General features: G+C 46.4%; 1 protein-coding gene across 2 annotated transcripts in view; it reads left to right on the forward strand.

Annotated features, from left to right (window-relative positions):
• Positions 1–11,478: 11,478 nt before the first annotated feature.
• The window catches only part of B3GNTL1 (UDP-GlcNAc:betaGal beta-1,3-N-acetylglucosaminyltransferase like 1), a 118,843-nt gene continuing 103,953 nt past the window's right edge, over positions 11,479–26,368 (forward strand). The window contains exons 1-3 of one of the 2 annotated variants that reach the window (XM_079904180.1): positions 11,479–11,550; positions 13,047–13,163; positions 13,264–13,363. In XM_079904180.1, the coding sequence (XP_079760306.1) occupies positions 11,491–11,550; positions 13,047–13,163; positions 13,264–13,363 (277 nt within the window). In that variant the 5' untranslated portion in view covers positions 11,479–11,490. Of the gene's footprint in view, positions 11,551–13,046; positions 13,164–13,263; positions 13,364–26,368 lie in introns of those variants that run through there. The other variant, XM_079904181.1, reaches the window with a different exon arrangement.

Here is a 26,368-nt window from a genome sequence, read left to right on the forward strand (position 1 = left end):
GCAGTTTGCCTTCAGCTGGCAAGGCCAGAGATACACCTTCACTGTCTTAGCTCAGGGGTACACCCCCTCTGTAGGCCTATGTCACAATTTAGTTCTCGGGGAGTTTGAGCCATTCCCTTCCACGAGGGGGCACGTTGGTCCCCTGCCTTGATGACATCACGCCGATGGGAAGTAGTGAGCAGTAAGGAGCAACTACTCTAGACTTACTAGTCAGACGTTCGCATGTCAGACGGTGGGAACTACATTCAACTAAAGTTCAGGGGGAGGCTTCCCTGGTGGCGCAGTGGTTGAGAGTCCGCCTGCCGATGCAGGGGACACGGGTTTGTGCCCTGGTCCGGGAAGATCCCACATGCCGCGGAGCGGCTGGGCCCGTGAGCCATGGCCGCTGAGCCTGCGCGTCCAGAGCCTGTGCTCCGCAACAGGAGAGGCCACAACAGTGAGAGGCCTCGTACCGCAAAAAATAAAAAATAAAGTAAAATTCAGGGGCCTTCTCCCTCTGCGTGGGACATGCTGAGACATCCTTCCTAAGGTGAAGGTTGAGCTGCTGCATCGGCCCCTCCCAGAACCACGGCAGAGGCACAAGCCTCGTGGGCCTCTTGGGGTTTTGAGGCAACCTATCCCTCACTTGGGTGTGTTACTCCGGCCCATTTTCTGAGTGAGCTGAAAAGCTGCTGGTGCGAGCGGGGCCCCGAGCAGAAGAAGGCCCTGCAGCAGGTCCGGCTGCCCTGCAGCTGCGCTGACACATTCTCTGCATGTTATTTGGGGAAAACCATCTTCACTTGCATTTACCGTTCCCCATCTGTAAATGGACCTGATGAAATCATGGTGTGGACCCTGCAGGGGCTGCGGGGGCCCAGGTGGTGCGTGCCTAGGCTCCAGGGTGGGTGAGGGCCCTGCTTTCCTTTGTGATTCAGGAGCATGGACCCTCCTCTCCCTCCGTCCTCCCCACTGTCCAGTACTGACCTCCCTTAGCCCAGAGCAGCAGTGGCAGCCACTGGAAAGCGCTGGTGTCGGTTTTACCCTGGAGCGTGGAGGGGCCATCTGACTCCAGGTACCCTGGGCCCCTCGCTGATTCCTGGTGGGGAGGCGCCATCCCACCACCCCTAGACTCTGTCGGCCAGCCTCACGTGTGATGGAGAAAACGAGGTGAAAGATTATGATTGAGTCTAGAGAGCTCATTGAAATGTTTAAAGTCATCCTTCTTAATTTTAAAAAGTAAATACTTATTGAAAAAAGGTCAATTCTTCTGGAGGTACTGAGAGGAAAAAGGAGGGATTTCTCCTTGATCCTCCCGGCCGTGCAGCACAGTCAGTGTGTTTCCCAGTGTCCTCTGGGTGCTGCAGGTGTGCGTGAGTGTGCATGTGCACATGTGTGTGCATGTGGAGAGTTCTGCAGGGATTCGGTAAACTAAGTAAGGCGCGTCCACGGAGGCCCCACTGCACCCTCGGCCCCAGCAGGAAATCTGCAGGGCGCTATATGGACCATGAGGCCGGCGTGGGTGCCTGTGGGACAGGTTCTGGATTTCAAGGCCAATTTTAGAGAACAAATTGCCTAGCTGGGGGCTGGTGGCATGACTTTCCTTCTCGTGGTCGTGGTGTCGCCCGGGGGGACGCAGCACCAGCCGGGGCGCCGGCATGAGGGTGCAAGGAGAAAAGACTTAAGCCTGTTGGTGTCAACAGGAAGCCCTTTTGTTGGCGTCTTTGAATTCTGTCTGTTCTCACTTCTTTCAAGTCCGGCTGAGGGCGGGCAGAGCGGCTGCCATCTCCCTGGGTGACCAGCCTCTGAATGTCCACAGTCTCCTTTCCTGGCGACTGCCCAGCCCGCCCACCCTGCGGTCCCCCCGACTCTTTCTAGGGTCTCAGGCCCCCCGAGGCCGCAGCCATAGGCAGGGATGCAACATGGCTCCTGGGGTGCTGGCCCGCTGAGCCCAGGCCCTCCTGCCCACCCCTCACCCAGCGAAGGTCTAGACTGGGCCCTCCCCAGGAAGGAGCCAGACTGCCATCCTCAGGGTGGTGGTCAGGGCGGTGCTAGCAGGTGGGCAGGTGAGAGCCCCCAGGTCCAGCTCCCTGAGACGCCCATGTCTTGCTCAACCCTGCACACAGTAGGTGCTCAACAGGACTTTGAACCAGAGACAGGTTCTGACCTCAGCAGATGTGTACTTGAAAGGCCCGGCGTGACCAGTCTCCACCACATCCTGGGGGAAAGGTGTCCTGCACAGCATCCCATGGCCGTTGGGTGTCTGCTACTCAGCCCGTCGCTCCGGCCACGTGGGGCCATGTTCTGGGCGTCGCCCATCTCCCTCGTCCTCTGCACTGTCTCCCCGAGGGCATGAACTCCAGCCACACCCTTCACGTAGCCCAACTCGGGAGGCCAACTCCAGCCTCCAATACCTCCTTCCCTGCCTCAGAAGAGAGGCGAGAAGCCACTGGACTAACTGGCATGGCTTGTGTGCCTGTGAGCGAGGGCCGTGAGGTGGGAGGAGGGACGGGCCCTGGCCCTGGCCTCAAGTCATGGTCGATGCCCCAAGGCTCCTGCAGGCACCCACACTAGCTGTGGGGGAGGGAAAGGCAGCACCTTCCAGAAGGGCCTTCTCTGGCTGTCTGAGGGTCTCAGGGCCAGACCCCATCACCAGTACTCAGCACTGAGGGCCTGTTGCTGAGAGCCTGGTCCCTGGTTCCCAGCTCCACTGTGGGGTCCGTGACCCTGTGCCCCTGCCCACGTCATGGGAGTGATGATGGCGGCCCCTTGGGGTGACCCCAGGAACCGCACCCCCAGGATCAGCCTGGTGTGCAGAGCTGTTCTTGTTGACACACTTCCAGGCTGTCTTGTGTCTTGTTTTGTTTTGTTCTTTCCATTCTTCTGCTTGCAAGGGTGATTTCTGTGTATCATAAGCAGCTTTAATCATTTCCTGAAAAATCACTATTTTAGGCAAACTGCGAGGATTTTTCCTTCTGAGAAAGGCAAGGTTAGAAAGGATCATCGAGCTTTCTAACAAAGCAGTGATGCCCCTTCCAAGTCCCATCTGGGCCTTTACGCTCTGTCGCCCACACGTAAAGTGCCTCGTCCCCGCGGGGCACAGAAGAGGAAGGTTCCATCCTCGCCGGGAGCGCTCCCTACAGAAGAGGAAGGTTTCATCCCCGCCGGGCGCGCTCCCTACAGAAGAGGAAGGTTTCGTCCCCGCCGGGCGCGCTCCCTACAGAAGAGGAAGGTTTCGTCCCCGCCGGGCGCGCTCCCTACAGAAGAGGAAGGTTTCGTCCCCGCCGGGCGCGCTCCCTACAGAAGAGGAAGGTTTCGTCCCCGCCGGGCGCGCTCCCTACAGAAGAGGAAGGTTTCGTCCCCGCCGGGCGCGCTCCCTACAGAAGTTGAAGGTTTCATCCCCGCCGGGCGCGCTCCCTACAGAAGAGGAAGGTTTTGGAGGCACTTTCCCTTAGTTAAATGCCACGTGTTTCCTGTACGTCCCCAAATGTCCAAGCAGGAAGAACTAAACCTCAAAAAGCAAAAATAGCTGTGTCTCCCCTCAGATGGCCCTCAGCCACAGAGCGCCATCTGTGCTGCCCACACTCCTAGGTCCTGGGTTACCATTTCTTGTCATTTTAAATCTGAGCTGAGCCAACCTAACTTAACCCCACCTCATTCCCAAAAAGACTAAAATTTGCTTTTCTTCACTGGCTCAGAGGCCTTTATTTCAATGAGGTCCCCGTAAGTCCCTGCAGGGCACCAAGACAAAACACGACCTCAGATACGTGAGCAGAGGGAACGAGGTGAGTGGGGTGGGTCAGGCCTGGTCAGTGCGGGCTCTCCATGTCCCCCATGCCCTCCAGACCTGGGACCAGGAGTGGCCAGTGTGGTCAACCGGATGCAATGCCTGGGCTCAGAGTGTCCACGGGGTGAAACAGCCATCACTGGGAGAGGAGGGGAATCTGAGAGAGGCCTGGCCTGGGGCCTCATGGTGACCCTACCCTGGCCGACACGGCACTCTGCTGCTTTTAGTAACGTTTCTCCAAATTAGGGCGGACAAGAAGCCAAGGGATAATCCAGTAAGGGTGACAGGTAACTCGGTGTCACCCTTCTCACCAGGCAGCCCACGGGTTTATGCCTTCACCATCCCCTCCCTTTCCAGTCAGGAAGCAGGCTCTGCATCCCACAGGCTAGTCATGGGGAAGCTGGTTCCCCAGGTAGCTCCAAGGGGTCCTCCGGACCCAACCACTGGCCTCACCTCGTGGTCACATGTGGCCCGGACCCTGACAGCCAGGACATGTGTGCACGGTCATGGGGCAGGACCTGGGCCAGGCAGTGGCCAGACAGAGAGGAGGGCAGAGCTGAGTCTGGGAAACAACCACCACTGCCGTTGAAGATGTTCTTGCACTTTCCTGGCAGAAACAGAGGTAATGCAGAGGAGGAATCCCACAGGAAATGGCAACCTGGTGACATTTCGGGGTGTCCTCACCAGAGTGGAGATGGAGGGGCCATGGGGGAGTCCCTGAGCCTGGGCTCGGGGGTTCCTCATGCTGGACATGGCCCACGGAGCCCAGGCTGTGGTCCCTCAGGGTGGACATCGCATCTGTCCCTGATGGTGTGGCTGGTAATGCAGACCATTTGGGGCGTCGACAGGCAGGGCTGGCCCTGCGGGGGGGTGATGGCCACAGAAGGTCAGGAGTCCGAGCCTTGTTACGTCCCAGAGTCACCCTGAAACATTCTGGGCCAGGAAACTTTCCCAGGGTGAGCCGACTGGGGAGGGGTGACCAGGCCCCACAGCCTGGGGCATGAGAGCATCTTTGTCCCCACCTGCTGGGGGGTTGGGCAGGCTTAGTCCTGTCTGCCTGGGACTAGGTGCCCCTACCTCTCCGTGACGCCGTCAAACAGCTTCACGTCCCCTGAGCCCTGGCCGTGCCCAGGCCCTGTCGGCCACTGGTTCTTGCTGGTGCTTGGTGACCAACAGTCCTGATTTTCTGGGACTGACGGGTTTCTGGGATGTGGGATTCTCAGAGCTAAAACCAGAAAGGTTGCAGGCAAACTGGAATGAGTTGGTCAAGGTCGGTTCTGCTGACACTGGAGGGAGGAGGCCTCTGACGTGGGTGCCACGCTGGCAGGAAGTTCTGCCACTCCTAGCCACTCAGGCGTCCGGGGACAGTGGGACCCACGAGCAGAGAGGGGCTACATCCACTGACAGTACTGGCAGGGCCTGGACTCAGCTGCACCTGACACTGGTCTCACCAGGACACTGACAACCAGCCAACCCCATGTTTTCAAAGCCAGTTTAAACCAGTTCAGCCAGGAGTACTGGTTCACACGCTCTCCAAATGCACGTGTTGGGCAATGGCACGGAGCGAGGTCAGCACCAAATCTGAAAGCCAGATTTGGGCTTTGTGGAAATGTTCCTCGAGGCTTCGCGGACCAGATCTCATCTGGACCTTTCCCCTTGTCACTTTGTCTGTCCCGGCTCAGACCTGCTCCATCCAGCTGACCCTTCCCTGTGATGGCTCCAGCAAGGGCCCCACGTGGACTCCACGCAGGCAGCTTTTCTCCCCAGCTGCCCCGGCAGCTCCCTCACAGTCTCCCCACCCCAGCCCCTCCCTCAGGGTCTTCACACCACTCAAGCATGCAGCCATTATTAGTCTGTTTTGAAGTTGAGGACATGAAGCTGAAGGGAGGCTGTGATGCCCTGGGATCTGCATTACACCCTGGTGTCCCCACAGTACTCCATGTGGGCCAGGAACTGGCTGCCGCTGCCCTGGAGCAAGATGATACACGGGTGCCCAGCGGTCAGAGAAGGCCTTTCTCCACAGCCAGGCTACTCCAGGCTACTCCAGGGTGGTAGGTCTGAGGCAGGACCTAGAAGGCCATGCAGAAGCCGGGCAGCTCCCAGCTCACCAGGGGGCAACCAAAGGCATCTCAGAGGCACTGCAGTGGCTGCCGGTGCCTCCCTGGGCTCCAGGGGGAGTGAAGGGCCCACTGGCTGAGAGGTGAGGCCAAAAACCCTTCACCTGTTCAAGGCTTTGTGGTTTGGGCCCTGCACAGCTCCATAAAGACCCCATGCAACTTCCTTCACTTGGCCCTCTACAAATCACTGAGTCTCACCAGCCCAGCCAATAGCCTACAGCCGGACCCCAGTGCCAGGAAACCTGAAACTCAGGTTTCTTGCCACCAGCACAGAGTTTATCAGCAGTGCCTCTAACCCCATTTAACAGATCTCCGCACATTCGTGGGTCTTCTCGGGAGAAACTGTCTTTCAGCCAATCTGCGGTGGGCAAGCAGAGGACAGACGGAGCTCCCTCAGTGGGCTGGTTGCAAACTTGCGATTTGTTGAATCACTGGTTGGAGCACCAATTGTTAGACTGGGACAGACTGGCCAGAGCCAGTGTTTCGGGGCCAATTCTCCTTTCCTCCCAAGTCTGGCAATACTCAGTGTTGCTGGTTATTATTTCTTGTTTTTCTGTATCGTTAGTTCAGGAAGCTCAACAGTCATGCCAACAAGCACAATGGGCAGTGTAAAAACGCCAGACGTGTCCTCAAAAGACAAGATTTGCCCTAAAATACTCTTGCATTTGAGTGTTTGTTTAAAAAAAATTAAACCCGCTCCTATTTGCTTAGGGCTCCGTCCATTTTAACAGATTTTTAAAACTTTGCAGTATGTACCAAAGCGATGCCAAGTCCCCTTACAGAGAGATCTCCCCGCTGGGGAAAGACGAAAGAGTCACGGACATCGGTGACCAGCGAGAGGGCTCAGCTCGGGGAGGGGGTCCACACAAACTGTGGCTTTGATGATGTTCCGCTCACTTGTCCTGGGCAGTGGAACCAGGGCAGGGATGTGAGAGAAGAGTCCCTACCCAGCTGCCAACGTGGGTCCCAGGAGGGGACCGCATGACCCCAGAGTTGTCATATAGTCCAGTTCTAAGAGGAGCTGGAATCCAGACTCTGTGGGACTCCTGAGAGGCTGGATGTGGCTGGGTGGTGGGGGGTGGTTGCAGCCGCGTCCACAGACTTGGAACTGCACCACGTGAATTCCGGGAGAGCCTGAATTATCACCTGACTTTACTGTCCATCCTGATCAAAATAACCAGCCGTTTATCCAGACAGAATACACCTGGTGTTCGGCAATTTCTACACTGACCATGTGAAATTTTGAGTTATTTGATAACATTATTAGGACTCTAACTAGATCCAGCGTAGACACCGTCTCCTGTTCTAGATTTCATTACGGGTAGACTGTCCCGCACGCATTCATTCATTCTTGCCTTCCTTCCTTCTTTCCTGAGCATGTACCCTCCTCTGTGCTATTCTGGGTCAGAGGCTCCTGTGAACAGCTGAGCAGTGTCTTCACGGACCTACCTTCCCAGAGTGAGTGAAGCAACACGGGGATTTCAGGGATTCTGGTGAGAGGGGCGCAGGGCTGTGCACTCCGCCCGGGATGGGCACTCTGCTTCCCCACTGGGCTGAGGGCCGACGTGCCCTGGATGCAGGTGTGCAGAGCCAGCCGGGGCCTCCCTCAGGCCCCACTTGGGCCCTCTTGGGAACCAGCTCCCTCACTTCTCAGCCTCCGCGTCCTGGCCCTGCATCGGCAGCCGGCTCACGTGGCCTCTGGACTCTGCCAGCCGCAGGGAGTTGGCAGTGGACAAAAAGACTGTCCCTGCCCCCACTGAGGCGACAACTTAGGGGGAGACAGTGCCGTGAGCACTTAGCGGGAGGATCCCGTGCAGATGGGGCCAGCGGGGCAGTGGGGTCTCTGAGGAAGTGAGCCGTGGGGAAGGCCGTAGAATGTGAAAAGATAAAAGTGTGTCAGTGTTTGTACTCGCCCCCTCATGCTGGGGCTTTATGCATTGATTTTCCTCACTGCCTTTCATAGCCTGCGACTCCTCAAGCTGGTGGGTCCAGGGCCAGGTCCTTGGAGGGGAGGGGGGGTTGTGAGGGCAGGACGCTGCCCAGAACCATGAAGGGGTCAGAGGTTTCCCCTCATTTCAAGCTAACAGGATGGCTGGCCGGCCACATTCTCCAGGTGCTGACCGAAAACACAGGCTCCTGGGGTAGAGTGAAGCAGTTTATAACTCACAGTAAAAGCAGTGGCCAAAGGGTCAGGATCAGCGTGTGTGCCTGGGTTCCCAGAGTCCCCATTCCCCGGGGGTGACACGACAGGGCCCAGACAGATGCTGCACGTCCGCCCTTCCTACTGGAGGGCACCATGACCTCATTCCTCAAGGCTGCTCACAAAACAGCCCAGGTAACAGGATGCCCAGCTGAGTGTGGAGGAGCACGGGAGACCCATGCAGGAGTGTCTCGCGACAAAGTCCAGTTAAGGAAGCTTTGAGATCCAGCCTCAGGTCTCAGGGTCAGGGAGGCAGTGCTGAGGCCCAGGCAGTGGCTGTCCCCAATTCACATCCAGGCCACTGATTCCTTGGTGGCTGCTGGATGCTGTTCCCTCACCAGTGGGTCAGGATCCAGTCTGCCTCTTGGGCCTGGTGACCTGTGAGTGGGCAGCATCTCCGTGTGGGCCAGTCCTAGGAGGCGGAAGGCCCAGCATGGGCTGAGGGAATGGATGGCTCCTCACAGGGAGGGATGGCTGGCGTTTCCCTCCTTGCATCTTCCAGACTCTCACTGTGCCCCATAAAAGGGGAAAGCCGGTGCTGGACCCTGCCCCACGACGCACCCCGCTTCCTCACTAACCATCTGGCCAGGCCCCAGCGGCCCTGGCTTTGACAGTGACATCAGCAGCACTGGCTGGTGGCCCCTAAAACCTCTGGTGTCCCCACTCCTCCTCCAAGTTCTATCAGATGTGAATTTATCCAAGCCCTTTCTCCCACAGATGACATCTTCCTGTTAATATCTCAGAGGAAGATGTCTGACTGGCCTCTCCTGGCCTTTCACCAGACACCATCCAACTCACGGACAGGGGTTCAGGCGCTAACACCCTGTGCTGTGCACGCAGCTCCCACAGGCACCTGGCACCCACCTGTGAGTCATCCCGAATTTGAAGAGCAGTTGCTTAAATCACTTCAGAATGATCCACGTGTGCTAACTGTACAATGTGGTGGTTGGAGGTGATGCTATTTTGCGTTTCCATTTGCCTTCCTGATCACACATCAGGCTCCTCTGGCCTTTTGATCAGCCCTTCCCACCCTCTTGGTCCTGACTGAGTCGAGCCAGGGCCGCTGCACACCTGGCCTGCAATGTGCTGTGCACCCCTGTGCTGGGGGCCACCTGTGGGATCCCGAAGTGCAGGGGAGGTAAGGCTTCTGTCCCTCACACTCAGGTGGACAACTCTCCAGGGCTCTGGGAAGGTCCAAGGGTTCAGCTCCAATTGCCCATGATAGAGGACCCCACAAGGCATCATGCTGGTCCCGGACTCGCTCCTCCCCTGCCTCACTCCCCTGCCCCAGCTTCCTGGGAACAAAAACCCTCACTGCAAAGACCCCGACTCAGTCTCTGCTTTCTGGGCTAAGGGGTTGGGCACCCAGGCCAGGACACACATTCTATGTGATACTTGAATGGTCCCATCAAATCCACACCAAACATTTGCCCAGCTGTTAACTGAATGCTTCCTGTGATGGAAACCTCATTATTTCTCAAGGCTGGTAAGAAGTCCAGCTCCAGCTTCTTCTCAACACAGTGAGTCTCAACTAGCCTTTACAAAAATGAGAATGTAGAAAACAGGACACTGGTGCACATCACACAGTCACACAGATGGTTGCTCCCCGTGAATGGATTTACTATCAGGGCACTATGGCCACCAAGGCAGCCCATCTCCGACAGTCCAAGTGCACTGTCGTCCATGGTGCTGGGTGGCTCCTTACCTCCCAGCAGCATCACTGCCCAGTGGAGGTCCAGCTGCATCTTTTGGGGTTCATCCCATCAGGAAACTTGGACAGGACACTTGCTTGGAGGTCTTGCAGTGTGGGCTGTAGGGGAACGTCCAGCTGCTGGCATTCAAGCTTGACCTCACCCTTCACGGGTGCACCCAGGGCAGACTCATTCTGACTTTGGGCCCAGTGTGGCCGAGTCCAGACCTATGCCCATCTTTGCTTCCTATACCCACATTGTAAGAGGGCTGTTGGCATTTTAAAATTTGTAGGCCCTGGCAGTTGGCACTGAGTTTTCTGAATACAACCAGGATTCTCCAACAGTCTGCAGAAACAACATTTAAAAATAAAGAAAAATGTCAGTCACTGGGTGAGCCAAGAGCTGTGGGAGACCTGCATCACTTCCTCTCCAGGGGCCCATGACTTTGTCACCTCCTCATCCTACCCCACATCCTCCCTATGTCCGTGTCCCTCTGGAGTGGTGGTGTCAGGCCCCATAGTCTGGTCCCTCTGTTGAGAATGTTCCTACCATGAAGAGAAGAATCTCAGCAAACCCTGCACTTCTGAAGTGCCTCTTGGCACTCTGAATGTTTGCAAAAAGCAGACTCCAGCCAAATTTTTATTAGGGGGAAGGCAGTGAAAAGCAAACTTCTGGCAGCAGGAGATGTACAGGAAGCAAGACAGGAGTAGCCAAGCCCAATTCCGATAGCATGTGCTGTGGAGGTGCCAGACGCCGTGGGGACCCCTTATCTCTTCCTCCCACTGATTACTGAGGCAGTCCAGCTCCAAAGCCCACAGCACATTCTGGAAGCTATCAAGCGACTTTTTACCTAGTCCCTTAAAATGAAACTATTCCTAATACATCAACCCCTGGAGCACATCAAGTCCTTGGAAACAAATTCTCAGATTGTTTTTGTGCCTTATCCTTTGTAGATAGGATGCATTTTTACTCATCTGACCTAAGCGTTTCAATCTGTGCAAAAGGCTTTGAAAATATTGATGCAGTTTAAGGAAAAATGACATTTGAAGTGATGCTTACAAGACATGAAACAGAAGTTCGGCTTTATCATAATTGCTGCTTTGTAGAATGATTTGCATTTAACATTAGTTTGGGGCGGTAAAGGCTATGACGTGCTCACTGACCCAGATGGGTCGGGGCACCGGCGTGACAGGTGGTCCCCTCGGCCCCCGGGCGGCGCGGGCCCCGGGGCCCGGTGCTCCACAGGGGGCCGCTCAGGCGTCCCGTCGCCAGTGCAGGGGACCATCACCTGCTCTTCACACAGAACCTTTCCTGGTCAGAGAAGGGACACACGTGGGAAGGCGTAGCCACCAGGACAGCGCAGCATCTTCCCACAAACCCCACCTTCTGCACAACCCAAGAACTCCTGTAACACTTGCTTCACTGCGGACCTCTTAGCAGTTCAGATGAGCTCCCTCGGGCTGGGGGTGGGGGGAGGGCGTGTGCGTGTGCTTGTGGCTGTGGCGGGGTGAAGGGTGGGGGGGGGTCTGTGCCTGTGGCTGTGGCTGGACTGTCCTTCCGCCGCTCTAGGCCGCGCCTCTCCACTGCCTGCAGGTCCCCGCTGGATCGACGTCCCTCTGCGCCAATCGGAGGCGCCCGGCCTCGGCCCCGCCTCCCGGCGAGCCGCCCGCGCACGCGCCGTAGGCCGAAGTGGGCGGGGCGGCCCGAGGAGCGCGCGCTATGCAGGCCAGCGGGTACACGGCTGCCGCCCTCGGCCAGGCCCGCGCCCCCGTCCAAGTGGTAGGTGCTGGGCTGGCGGGGGTGGGAGGTGGGGATGGGGGTGGCGCCCCGTCCCTCCTCGCCCCTCCCCGCCCCTCAGCTCTAGTACCGCTCCCTGACTCTCTGTCTCCCCGACTCTGCGGTCGCCTCCTGTCCCCTCCTCTCCTCTCCTTTCAACTCCGTCCCTCTCTCCTCTGTCCTCCTCCTCCCCGCTCCGCTCCCCTCCATCCCTCCCTCCCTCCTCTCCCCATCCTGGGTCTCCATTTCCCACACCACCACCGCCGCTTCTCTTGGGCAGCCTATGAGGGTCTCTGCCCAAATCAACGTTAAAGCACCAGCAAGAGTGCCAACAGAGATTAATCAAGGCTCATCTTTGGCAGAAATTCACATTATGTTTTGTATTGTAGATCTTGAAAACAGTAAAAATATTCTTTCCTTTAAAAAATAATTCCAAAGTAAAGTAAATATGTAAGTAAATTAGGGATCTATTTATGTGGATAACATAAATGCAGGAAGGGATACCACTGTTGAATCAGATCCTCAGAGTAAAGAACTTGACAGAAGTGTATTTTCAGTGCTTATATCTGTGAGCTTTTCATAACCATATTCAGATTTAGATTTAAAATAGCTATATTCTGTATAGATATATAATTCGTACATATATGCATGTATGTATGTTTGCACGTGTATGCATGTGTAGACACACGCTCACACCTGGATGACCTGTGTTTCTGTCTTCTTACTTGGGAATGTGTCCACTCTTCGTTAGGGTATAAACTCAAGGGTGAGGACCGACTGTAACTTCTATCTTTGGGTATTCTGTATTGCTTAATGTGGTAATATGCAGAATTAAGACAAATCCTGTAATCAGTTGTTTTGTTGGCAGTCAAGATTCACTGGTTTTACTCCGTACACTTCATAAATTTTTGTTTTATGTGGGCCCTATGAGAAGAGGACAGTGCCAAACTATCCTAAACGGAGTAGAGCAAAGGAAGAGAGAGCTGGAGGGAGGTCACCTCCCCTCTTCCCAGCCCCGCCCCCATACTTTGTTAAAGCAAGTGTAGGGGGTACTTTAAAGGGTTTCTTTGTTGCAGTTTCTCTAACATCATGGTTTACTGAAAATGCTTATTTCATGAGTGGGTTCAAGATACACAGATGCTTGTTTCAACCAAAATGATGATGTTTCTGACCACTGATTGGGAAACACATGAATTTGCCGTTGAACTGGGAACATTTTTGATGCCTTTCAGATTTTTGTTTCCTTTTCAAAAGCATCCAAAAGACCAATTCTGAGAAATCTAAGACAATAAATCTTGAGAGGAGGCATAGACACCTTTTTTTTTTTTTGTCAGGACATATTCTTTCCCTGGAAGCCTTATTCTGGGTTACTCTGTAAGTCAGGTCTTGCCCTTTGGAAATAAGCATTGTGTGGATGGTAATGGGGAAGTAAATTAGAGCCATGGAAAGAGTATTCAGTTTCCACACTTGTTTCTCAATCGTTTTGTTTTGAATTCCAGTCTGTTATCCTCCCGGTCCATGACGCTGAACCGTGGCTGGACGAGTGCTTGGGGTCTGTTTTGCAGCAGGATTTCGAAGGCTCCATGGAGCTTTCCATTTTTAATGATGCCAGTAAGGTATTTATGAACTTCCTGTTGGTGATTTAGCCCTAGTGTAAGTCACCTCTGACTGTTTGGAGGAAAGTTTCCTGACCTGCCAACGTCCTCGTGCTTTCAGGACAAGTCTATGACTATCATTGAAAAATGGAAAGAGAAGCTGGAAGGTTCCGGCATCCTTGTGGTCATTGGAGGGCACGATTCTCCTTCTCCCCGAGGAGGTCAGTAACCGTGTTTAGTTTATTATTCTTATCGACTTATGTACTTAAATAATTTCCTGTTGTTCAAATCCTGGTGAAAATTATCCTGAGTAATACTTGAGTATACCACTTACTAAGGACACGGTAAGCCTGGCTTTCTTATGCTTCAGTAAGGATTTGTGTACATCCACTGCTCATTCTTTACTTACTCAGCCCAACAGAAAGCCATTGGGTGTTTTCATTCCTGGTGTGATTGGTCATTATTGGTCACCCCTAATTTTTAAAATTCTTTTCTTGTGACATTAGATTTGTTTTTGTCCATTAAAAAAAAATCTTCTTAAAGAAGCAGCTTTTGGTTTCATTGATTTTCTATATTGTTTTTCTTTTTCCTATTTTGTCTGTTTTCTATTTTGACTCTGAATTGTATTATTTTCTTTCTGCTCACTTTGGGTTTAATTGGTTCTTACTGTAATTCTTATTTTTTGAATTTATTTATTTATTTTTGGCTGTGTTGGGTCTTTGTTGCTGCGCACGGGCTTTTTCTAGTTGCAGCGAGTGGGGGCTACTCTTCATTGTGGTACCCGGGCTTCTCATTGCAGTGGCATCTCTTGTTGTGGAGCACGGGCTCTAGGCATGCGGGCTCAGTAGCTGTGGCTCGCAGGCTCTAGGGCGCAGGCTCAGTAGTTGTGGCGCACGGGCTTAGTTGCTCCGTGGCCTATGGGATCTTCCTGTACTAGGGCTCAAACCCATGTCCCCTGCATTGGCAGACAGATTCTTAACCACTGCGCCACCAGGGAAGCCCCTCTTTTTGTAATTCTTAAGGTGAAAGCTGAAGTCATTGGTTTGAGACCTTTCTCATTTTCTAGCATAGGCATTTAGTGATATAAATTCCCCTCTAACTATTGCATTAGCAACATCCCACGAATTCTGATATGTTATGTTTTAATTTTCATTCAGCTTCAAAATAACTTCTAATTTCCCCGTTGATTTCTTATTTGATTTATGGATTATTTGAAGTATTTAGTATTTAGTTTCCAAATATTTGAGGGATTTCCCAGATATCTTTCTATTATTCATTTCTGATTTAATTCCTCTGAAGTAAGAGAACATACCTTTTTGACTTGAATCTTTTAAATTTAGTAAGATTTACTTTATAGCCCAGGATAAGGCCTATCTTGGCAAATGTTCCGTGTGCGCTTGAGAAGGTTGTGTATCTGCTGGTGTTGGTGGAGTTTTCTGTAAACGTAAATTAAGTCCAGTTGGGCACAATCTTGTTTAGATCTACTGCATCCTTGCTGATACAAGGTCTGCTTGTTCTCAGTTACTGAGGCGGGGTATTGAAATCTCCAACTCTAACTGTAGATTTATTATTCTTCCTTATAGTTCTATCATTTTTGGCTTTGTGTATTTTGAAACTCTGTTAATATTTGAGATTGTTGTGAAGAATTGACCCCTTCATCATTACGAATAACCCTCCTGACCTCTGGTAATATACATTGTTTGATATTAATATAACTGCTCTGGCTTTATTTTGACTAGTGTTAGCATAGTGTATCTTTTCCATCAATTTGTCTTTTAACCCATTCCTGTCTTTATATTTAAAGGATGCCCCCTCCCTTATAGATTCTTGTAGACAACATATGATGGTGCTTTTTAAATCCAATCTGACAATCTCTGCCTTTTAACTGGGATGTTTACATTAGATACCTGTAATATGATTATTGATGTGGTTAGGTTTGAGTCTCTCTTCTTGCTATTATCTTATATTAGTCGCATCTATTCTTCATTCCATTTTCCTCTTTCTCTGCCTTCTTTTGGATTAATTAAATATCTTTTATAACAGCTTTATTAAAATACAATTTATATACCATACAATCCACCCATCAAAGTATACAATCAAGTGTTTTGTAGTATGATCACAGATGTGTGCAGCCACCACCACAGTCAATTTTAGAACATTTTCATCACCTCAGAAAGGAACCCTGTATCCTTTAGTTATCACCCTCCATCCCCCATCCCCCCCAGCCCTATGCAACCACTGATTTACTTTCTGTCTGTAGATTTGCCTGTTTTAGACATTTTGTATAAATGGAATCATATAATATGTGTTCTTTTGTGACTGGCTTCTTTCATGTAGCAAGATGTTTTTAAGGTTCATGTTGAGGCATATATTAGTACTTCATTCCTTTTTACGAGAGAATAATATTGGGTTGGCCAAAAAGTTCATTTGGTTTTAAGTAAAAATGAAAGACATTTTTCATTTGCACTGAGAACTTTATTGAACAATGTATTCATTAACCAAACGAACTTTTTGGCCAACCCAATATTTAATTGTATAGATGTACCATATTTTGTTTATCCATTCATCAACTGAGGGACATTTGGGTTGTTCTACCTTTTGGCTGTTGTGAAGAGTGCTAGTATAAACATTTGTGTACAAATTTTTGTTTCAACATAGGTTTTCAGTTCCTTTGGGTATATACCTCGTAGTTGAATTGCTGGGTCATATTGTAATTCTATGTTCAGCATACTGAGGAACTGCCAAACTATTTTCCACATCAGTTGCACCATTTTACATTGCCACCAACCATGTATGAGGACTCCAGTTTCTCCACATCCTTACCAACACTTCTTATTTTCTGTGTTCTTTTTAATTATAGCCATCCTAGTGAGTGTGAAATGGTTTTTCATTGTGTTTTTTTTTGTTTGTTTGTTTTTTTGTGGTACACGGGCCTTTCACCGTTGTGGCCTCTCCTGTTGCTGAGCACAGGCTCCGGACGCACAGGCTCAACGGCCATGGCTCACGGGCCTAGCCGCTCCGCGGCATGTGGGATCCTCCCGGACCGGGGCACGAACCCGCGTCCCCTACATCGGCAGGCGGACTCTCAACCACTGCACCACCCGGGAAGCCCTTCATTGTGGTTTTCATTTGCATTTCTCTAGTGACTAATGATATTGAGCCTCTTTTTGTGTGCTTGTTGTCCATTTGTATATATTCTTTGGAGAAATGTCTATCCAAGTCCTTTGACCATTTTAAAATTGGATTGTTTGCCTTTTTGTTGTTGAGCTGTAAGAGTTCTTTATATATTCTGGATACTAGCGCCTTATCAGATATATGATTTGCAAATATTTTCTCCGATACTTTGGATTGTCTTTTCACTCTCCTGAGAATAATCTTTGATGCACAAAAATTGTAATTTTGATAAAATCCAATTTATTTTTGTTGTCATTTTATGTGCTTTTGGTGTCCTATCTAAGAAATCATTGCTTAATCAAGGTCATGAACATTTACTCCTTTGTTTTCTTCAAAGAGTTTTATAATTTGAGCTCTTTTATGTAGGTCTTTGTTCCATTTTGAGTTCATTTTTGTATATGGTGTGAAGTAAGAATATAACTTCATTCTTTTGCATGTGGATATTGAGTTGTTCCAACACCATTTGTTTAAGACTATTCTTTCTCCATTGAGAGTTTCGGTACCTTTGTGAAAATCAGCTGACCGTAAATGAATGGGTTCATTTCTGGACTCTATTCTTATGCCAGTACTACACTGCTTTGATTACCATAGCTTTGTGGTAGGTTTTGATATCAGGAAGTATGAGTCTTCCAACTTCGTTTTCCTTTTTAAAAATTGTTTTGCAATTTCATATGAATTTTAGGATCAGTTTTTTCATTTCTGCAATAAAGACCATTGGGATTTTGATGGGGATGGCATTGAATCTGTATATCTGGGTTGTGTTGTCACTTTAATAGTATTAAGTCTTCCAATTCATGAACACAGAATATCTTTCCGTAGGTCTTAGGTCTTCTTCAGTTTCTTTTATCAATGTTTTATAACTTTCAATGTACAAGACTTTTGCCTCTTTGGTTAAATTAACTCCTCAGCACTTTATTATTTTTTATGGTAGTGTGAATGGAATTGTTTTCTTAATTTCCTTCTCAGATTGTTCATTGTTATTGTATAGGAAAACTGATTTTCCTGTGTATTGATCTTGTATCCTGCAACTTTGTTGAACTTGTTTATTAGCTCTAGTAGTTTTTTTGTGAGTTTTTAGGATTTCCTATATTTAAGATCATGTCATCTGCAACAGATAGTTTTACTTATCCCTTTTTAACTGGATGCCTTATTTCTTTTTCTTGCCTAATTGCTTCAGCTAGAACTTCCAGTGTTTAGTAGGAGTGGAGAAAGGAGACACCCTTGTCTTGATCCTGATCTTAGGGGGAAAGCGTATGGTGTTTCACCATTGAGTATGATGTTAGCTGTGGATTTTTGTAAATACCCTTTATCATGCTGAGGAAGTTCCCTTCAATTCCTAGTTTGTTGACTGTGTTTTTCTTTATCATGAAAGAGGATTTTGTCCAATCTTTTCTCTGCATCAACTGAGATAATCATGTAGGTTTTTTTCCTTCAGTTCTATTAAGGTGGTATATTGTACTGATTGATTTCATATGTTGAACCACCCTTGCATTACTGGGATACATCCCACTTGGTCATGGTGTATAATCTTTCTAATACGCTGCTGGATTTAGTTTGCCAGTATTTTGTTGAGGATTTCTACATAGATATTCATAAGGGATATTGGTAGGTAGTTTTCCTTTCTTCTGATGTCTCCGTCTGACTGTAGTATCAGAGTAATGCTGGCTTTGTAGAATGAGTTAAGAAGTGTTTCCTTTTCTTCTATTTTTTTTTTTGAAGAGTTTGAGAAGGATTGTTGTTAATTATCTAAATGTTTGGTAGAATTCACTAGTGGAACTGTCTGATCCTAGGCTTTTTTGCTGTTGTTGGGAGATTTTGATTACTGATTCAATCTCTGTATTTGTTATAGGTATGTTCAGATTTTTTACTTCTTCTTGAGTTAGTTTTGAGAGTTAGTGTGTTTCTAGAAATTGTCCATTTCATCTAGGTTATCTAATTTGTTGGCATACAGTTGTTCATAATATTCAATTATAATCTGTTTAGGTTTCTGTTAAGTTTAGCAGTAATGAACCCACTTTCTTTTTCTTTTCTTTTCTTTTCTTTTTTTTTTTTTTGGCCGTGCCTCACGGCTTGTGGGATCTTAGTTCCCTGACCAGGGGTCGAACCCACACCCCCTGTAGTGGAAGTGCAGAGTCTTAACCACTGGACCATCAGAGAAGTCTGCCCACTTTCATTTTTTATTTTAGTAATTTGAAGCTTATTGGTTCTTAGTCTAGCTAAAGGTTTGTCAATGTTGTTGATCTTTTCAAAGAACCAACTTTTGGTTTCATTGATTTTCTCTGTTGTTTTTTTAGTCTTTATTTCATTTACCTCTGTTCTGATCTTTATTATTTCTTTCCTTCTGCTAGCTGTGTGTTTAATGTGTTCTTCTTTTTCTAGCTCCGTAACATGTAAAGTTAGGTTGTTGACCTGAGATGTCTTTTATGTAGACATTTATATATAAATTTCCCTCTGATCACTGCTTTTGCTGCATCCTGTAAGTTTTGGTATGCTGTATTTTTATTTTTCTCTTAAGTATATTCTAATTTCCCTTATTTGACCCATTGGTTATTTAAGAGTAGGTTGTTTAATTTTCACATATTTGTCCTTCCATTATTGAATTCTAGTTTCATTCCATTGTGGTCAGAGAAGATACTTAATCTGATTTCAGTCTTTAAAATTTTTTTGAGATATGTTTTGTGGCCTGACATGTGGTCTGTCCTGGAGAATGTTGCATGTGCACTTAGGAAGAATGCAATGCAATGCTGTTACTGAGTAGAGTGTTCTGTATATGTCTGTTAGGTCTGTTGGTTTATAGTGTTGTTCAAGTCCTCTATTACCTTACTGACCTTCTGTCTTGATGTTCTATCTATTATTGAAAGTGAGGTGTTGAAGTATTCAACTACTATAGTAGAATTATGTTTCTCCCTTCAATTCTGTTCATTTTTGCTTCATTTATTTTGGGGCTCTCTTGTTAGATGTGTATAGTTTTATAATTGTTATATTTTCTTGATTGACCCTTTCATCAGTATATAGTGTCCTTTGTTTCTTGTAACAATTTCTGACTTAGGGTTTATTTTCCCTAGTACTAGTTTAATCACTCCAGCACTTTTTTGGTTGTTGGTTGAATGGAATATCTTTTTCCATCATTGCACTTTTGACTTATTTGTGCCTTTGGATCTAAGATGAGTCTCCTGTAGCATTTAAATGTATCATGTGTTTTTTTAATCCATTCTGCCAATCATTGCCTTTTAATTGGAGCATTTATATTTAAAGTAATTACTTTCGAGGAAGGACTTTTGCCATTTTGCTGTTGTTTTCTATATGCTGTCTATCTGTTTTATTCTTCAATCCTCCATCAGTGCTTTCCTTTGTGTGTAATTGGTTATTACTAGTGTGCCATTTTTATTCCCTTCTCATTTCCTATTCTGTGTATTTGTAAGTTATTTTCTTAGTCATCACTGTGGGGATTACAATTAACATCTTAAATTTATAACAATCTAATTTGAATTAACATCAACTTAACTTTAATAGTGTATAAAGCTCTGCTCCTGTACAGCTGTGTACCTCCCACTTTATATCATTTTTGTCACAAATTACATCTTTATTATTTGCCCATTAACATAGGTTTATAATCATTGTTTAATGTGTTTTTTAAATCATATGGGAAAAATACAAACTGAAAGTAAAATAATACTGGCTTTTATATTTAGCTACATAGTAATCTTCATCAATGTTTTTCATTTGTTTGTATGATTTCAAGTTACTGTCTAGTGTTCTCATTAGAGCAGGAAGGACTCCTGTTAGCATTTCTTGTAGGGCAGATCTGTTAGGGAATATCTCCCTCAGCTTTTGTTTATCTGCAAATGTGTTTATTTCTCCATTTTTGAAGGATAGTTTTGCCAGATTCAGAGTTTCTGTATGTTATAGACCCAATAATACATTACTTACATATTGTTTTTTTAATTAATTTCTTATTGGGAGTATAGTTGATTTACAATGTTGTATTAGTTTCTGCTGTACAGCAAACTGAATCAGCCATACATATACATATATCCACTCTCTTCTAGACTCCATTCCCATGTAGGTAATTACAGGGCACTGAATAGAGTTCCCTGTGCTATACAGTAGGTTCTTATTAGTTATCTTTTATATATAGTAGTATGTGTATGTCAGTCCCAGTCTCCCAATGTATACTCCCCCTTCCATAAGTTTGTTTTCTACATCTGTGACTCAATTGCAGTTTTGTAAATAGGTTCATTTGTACCATTTTTTTTAAATTGGGGTATAGTTGTTTTACAATGTTGTGTTAGTTTCTGCTGTACAGTGAAGTGGAGTTCCCTGTGCTATACAGTAGGTTCTTATTAGTTATCTATTTTATACATATTATTCTATATATGTCAATCCCAGTCTCCCAATTCATCCCACCCCCCATCCCCTGCTTTCTCTCCTTGGTGTCCATACATTTGTTCTCTACATCTGTGTCTGTATTTCTGCCTTGCAGACTGGTTCACCTGTACCATTTTTCTAGATTCCACATATATGCATTAATATTGGTTTTTCTCTTTCTGACTTACTTCACTCTGTGTGACAGTCTCTAGGTCCATCCATGTTGCTGCAAATGGCATTATTTCATTCTTTTTTATGACTGAGTAATATTCCATGGTATATATGTACCATATCTTCTTTATCCATTCCTCTGTCGATGGACATATAGGTTATTTCCATGTCCTGGCTATTGTAAATAGTGCTGCAGTGAACACTGGGGTGCGTGTATCCTTTCGAATTATGGTTTTCTCCAGATATATGCCCAGGAGTGGGATTGCTGGATCATATGGTAGCTCTATGTTTAGTTTTTAAAGAAATTGCCATACCGTTCTCCGTAGTGGCTGCATCAATTTACATTCCCACCAACGGTGTAGGAGGGTTCCCTTTTTTCCACACCCTCTCCAGCATTTATTGTTCGTAGATTTTTTTTTTTTTTTTTTTGCAGTACGCAGGCCTCTCACTCTTGTGGCCTCTCCTGTTGCGGAGCACAGGCTCTGGACGTGCAGGCTCAGCGGCCATGGCTCATGGGCCCAGCCGCCCCGTGGCATGTGGGATCTTCCCGGACCGGGGCACAAACCCGTGTCCCCTGCATCGGCCGGTGGACTCTCAACCACTGTGCCACTAGGGAAGCCCCCACCCATTTTTTGATTGGGTTGTTACATATTGTTTTATACAATTTTTTTTTTTTTTACTACTGCTACTTCAGTTAGCAGAAGAAAGGAGAAGAAATATGCATTTATGTTGTCTTTTATAATTAACAGTTACTTTACTGGTGCTCTCTTTTTTTCTTTCATGGATTTGAAATACTCCCTGGAATCACTTGGGGTCAATCTTTTTAATCTAAAGAACTTCCTTTAGTATCTCTTGTAAGGTGAATCAACAACAATTTCTCTCAGTGTTTGTTTATTTGGAATGTCTTAATTTCTCCTTTATTTTTGAAAGATAGTTTTGTTGGATATAGGATTCTTGGTTAACAGTTTTTTCTTTGAGTTCTTTGAATATGTTATCCCACTGCCTTCTGGCCTCCATTGTTGGCGCTGAAAAGTCAACTGTTAATCTTATTGAGATTTCCTTTTTTTTCCCTTGTCTCTTTTAAGAGTTTCTCCCTGTTTTTGGCTTTCAGTGTTTTTACTGTGATGTATCTAGTTGTGAATCTATTGAGTTTATCCTACTTGGAGTTTGTTGAGCTTCTTGAATGTGTAGATTAATGTTTTTCACTGCATTTGGAAAGATTTTAGCCATTATATCTTTGAATATTTTTTGTGCTTATTGCTCTCTCCTTTTCTTTTGGTACTACTATTATGCATATGTTAGTGTGTTTAATAGTATTTCAGATTTCTCTGAGGTCGTGTTTATTTTTCTTCATTCTTTTTTCTCCCTGTTCTTCAGATTGCATTATTTTTATCCATCAAGTTTGCTAATTTTTCTGCCGATTCAAATATACTGTTGAGTTCCTCCAGGGTATTTTTTAGTTAGGGTGTTATACTTTTCAGCTCTAGAATTTCCAGTTGATCCTTTTTAATAATTTCTGTCTCTTTATTGATACTCTTGATTTGATATGACATTGTCTTCATACCTTTCTTTGCTTCTTTAATTACGGTTTCCTTTAAGTCTTTGAACATATTTATAATGGTTACTTTGAGGTCTTTGTTAAATCAGACACCGTGATGTTCTCACTAGAAGTTTCTGGGCCTTCTTTTTATTCGGTGTCTGGGTAATGCTTTCTTGTTTCTTTGCATGTCTCCTAATTTTTGTTGGAAACTGGACATATTAGATAATATATTATAGTAACTCTGGGTACTGGTCCCCCCCACCCCGACTAGGCTTGTTATTATTATTGACTTATTTGCTTGTATATTGACTGGTTGGATAATTTTAGTAAAGTCTGCTCCCCTGCCCTTGCAGTGTGAAACCTCTAATGATCTCTCTCAGGAATACAGCGCTGGGTGTACCCACAGTCACCCTGAGGTGGCAGTGGTGTGGGCTGGCCTCTCTCTCCCTGACCACACCCAGCTGTCAAGCTCCACTTATTGCTGACTGCTTTACTGTTTTCAACAATACCTAAGAGCATAAATTGCTATATAAGAATAATTCAAGTGAATTCATATTCCTTCAAAGGAATAGTTCTTGAGGTCAGTGTTTAAAGTTTGTTCTGACACCAGGAGGGCTCTTCTCAGCTGTCTCTTACCCGTTTATGTCTAGCAAACTGGTCGTCCCACAGTTTAGCCTATATTGCCAATGAATCTACCAATCTCCTTTACCAGCTGCCTCTCACCACTGTTTTGGGTGTACCCTAGGGCTTGACCTTCACACCCTGTTGCAGATGAAGCAGGGGGTGGGCAGTTACCCCATGTCTCTCTCAGTATGGAACCCCCACCCCATAAACTAGGGCAAGGGCATTTGGGTCCCCAGTGTCCTTGGTGATACCATTCCCAGTGTAGACAGAGAGTCCATCCCAGCATGGGGGCTGAGTGGGAGAAGGGAGCCCCACTTTTCAACTGCACTTGCCTGGGACGCAGCCTCAGCAACAGGTACCTGGAGCCAGGATGAGAAATGCTGATGCCCTATCTCTCCCAGAAAAATAGCTTTCTGTCGGGCCTAGCAGAAGAGGGAACCCTGTATTTTTGGCTGTACCTGTCTGGGGTGGAGTTTCCTTCTTGGGGGAGGGAAGGAGCAGGTCTTGGCTCACATACCTAGACCCTCACTATTACTAAGTTTTAGTAGATTTTCTTGAATAAATATTTTTTTCATTTGCTGTGTGTTAGGGCCATTTCCAGAGACTGTAAATGGTTGGGTTTTTTAAAAATTATTTTAAAAATAATTTTTAAAAATTGAATTATTAAAAAATAATTTTTACCAGTTTTGCTGGCAAGCAGTCTGTGGAACTTGTGCTGTCAGGCCAGCTCCAATCAAAATTTCTTTTGGTTCTATTTTATCTCCTTTGTTGGCTTATTAGCTATAATTCCTTTTTTGCCTTGTTAGTGGTTGATTTGGAGTTTACAGAATATACTGTCAACTTACCAAGTTCCGCCCCTCAAATGTGTGTACAACTTCACATATAGTGTGAGAACCTCATGACAGTACATGTCCTTTTCTCCCCCTTACCTTTTTTGCTGTTGTTGTCATGCATTCTACTTTTACATGTACCATAAACCCCACAAACGTTGGTATTAACTTAGTTTAAACAGTCAATCATCTTTTTAAGAGATTTAAATAATAAGAAAGAAAATTACTCATTTACTCATATAGTTAGTTTTTAGTGCTCTTTATTTGTGTAAAGCCAGATTTCCGTCTTCTATGATTTTCCTTCTGCCTGGACTTTTTAAAACATTTCTTGCAGTGATGGTCTACTGACGATGAATTCTTTTACCTTTTGTATGTCCTTATCTGGCATGTTTGAGTGTTGGCTGGTGGATCCTGTGATGAAGAAATTTCATCACAAGCTTTATTATCCTTCCTTTAGTCCCTACTTGCTGCCCCCAGAGCACCTCCCCATACAGGTGAGCGTGCCCCTTAGGTAACCTGCCTGTACTGCTTTTGCCCACCCCCCACCCCCCGCTTCCCTTCCTTCTGTTCATCCTTCCATCTTCCTCTGTTCCGTGCAATTCCTTTCCTTTTTGGAGTGGACAGGGAGAAGAGAAGGAGGAGGCCTGAAATGGCCGTCTTCTGTGTTTGTGGGAACAGCTTCTCCCAGTCCTGGTGCTGCCTCCTGAACCTGCTGTTCTTTTGCTTCACAGCGATGGAGGGAGGGGCGGGCAGTCAGCTCCCCACACAGTGGCGGGTGGAGGAAAGAACACAATCCAGAAGTTCTTGCCAAGCGAGCCTCTGGACTGTGGTATTTGGGTTTCCTTCCACGTCAGGGTACAACCTCCTTCTGTCTCCTCTCGAGCTTCTTGCAGTTTTTAAATCGGAAGTTCAGAGTCTATGATCTCCTTTTGTTTCTAGTGTTGGACTTGGGTAGAGAGGGTAGACTACCAGTTTCACTGGTTCCCTGTCTTGTCCAACGCTGATGGTTTTTCACATTATCTCAGATTTTCTATTTAGGTAATCTAATCCTGAATAAATATTATAATTTTGTTTCTTTATTTCTAATTTATTCTTTATTTTTCATATATTTTTTTGGGGGTAGAAGAACAATGTGGAATCACATTAATGAATCCTTTTATTATGCTGGCTTAGTGGGAATGTTTGTAGTGTTTCAGTGCTAAAAGTATGACATTTACTATTGCTTTCTGATAGATACCTTTATCAAGGTAACTTGATATTTCTAATTTAGTAAGCCTTCATAAAATGAGGCATCAGGGACTTCCCTGTTGGTCCAGCGGTTAAGACTCTGCACTTCCAATGCTGGGGACGTGGGTTTGATCCCTGATGGAGATCTAAGATCCCATGTGCTGCATGGTGCAGCCAGGAAAAAAAAAAAGAGGCGTCAGTGTAGAATTTATTAGACGTCTTTTAGTTGTCTGTTAAGGTGATTGCCTATGTTTTTCTCCTAACATTTTTATTGTAGTAAATTACATTAGTATTTTCCTTAACAGTGAACCACTCTTGCAGTGCCAGAACTAACCAGCCATAACACTATAGTATTTTCATACAATGCAATTATTCGGTTTTCTTAAGGATTTTTACATCTATATACATATGGAACGTTGGTCTGTAGTTTTTTGTGTGGGTTACATGTCTGGCTCAGGGGTGAGAACAGAAGGTCTTGGACTTGCTGATGTAGCTTCATGAGAGCAATAACTGTGTAGAGCAGTTCAGCCCGCTTTTGCCTCAAGCTCCCGTGTAAACTAGCCTCACAGCCTGCATTTAGATAGCAGGAAAACCGTTTACTTATTTTCACGAATAAATGTCTACTTTGACTAATTACAGATTTTTTTTTTAATACCAGTTTGTGGTTAAAAAAAAAAAAAAGAAAATTCAGGCACACAGAAAGGTCTGCAATGAAATGTAACAGCTCCACGCCCTAGGAGCAACCCGTGTTTTTTAGTTCCTACTGGATTTATTTAACTCACAGTGTCAGTTGATACTTGCTATGAAAGAGGAAACATTTAGCCCACTGTAGGTTCTTCACACTTCCCTTTCTCTTTTTTCCCCCCTCAGAGTTTTGGTTTGTCATAATATATCTATATTGTCAGGGCTTATAATCTTTACATTCTGTTCTGTAACTCTTGTTGTTTTATGTACTTGACTTAGTTGATTCCAACAGCTTAAACCTTGCAAAAACAGCACTAATGGTTTTTTAAGTAACTGTTATTCACTGCAGACCACCTAGTGGATTAGACTTGGAGGAGGAACTGAAATAAATCTGCTGCTAACCCGGTGCTGCACACTGAGGGGATTCCCAGGTGTCAGAATCTATGGAGCCTTTAAAAAATCTTCTGCTTTATTCCCTTCTACTGTATACACATGCACCATTGTTTGGGTTTTTTTTTTTTTTTTTACTTCTCTTTTTATTTTATTTAATTTTCTTTTCTTTTCTTTTCTTTTTTTTTTTTTTTGTGATACGCTGGCCTCTCACTGTT

This window comes from Stenella coeruleoalba (assembly GCF_951394435.1).
Source record: "Stenella coeruleoalba genome assembly, chromosome: 19".
In the NCBI taxonomy this organism is placed as follows: Eukaryota; Metazoa; Chordata; class Mammalia; order Artiodactyla; family Delphinidae; genus Stenella; species Stenella coeruleoalba.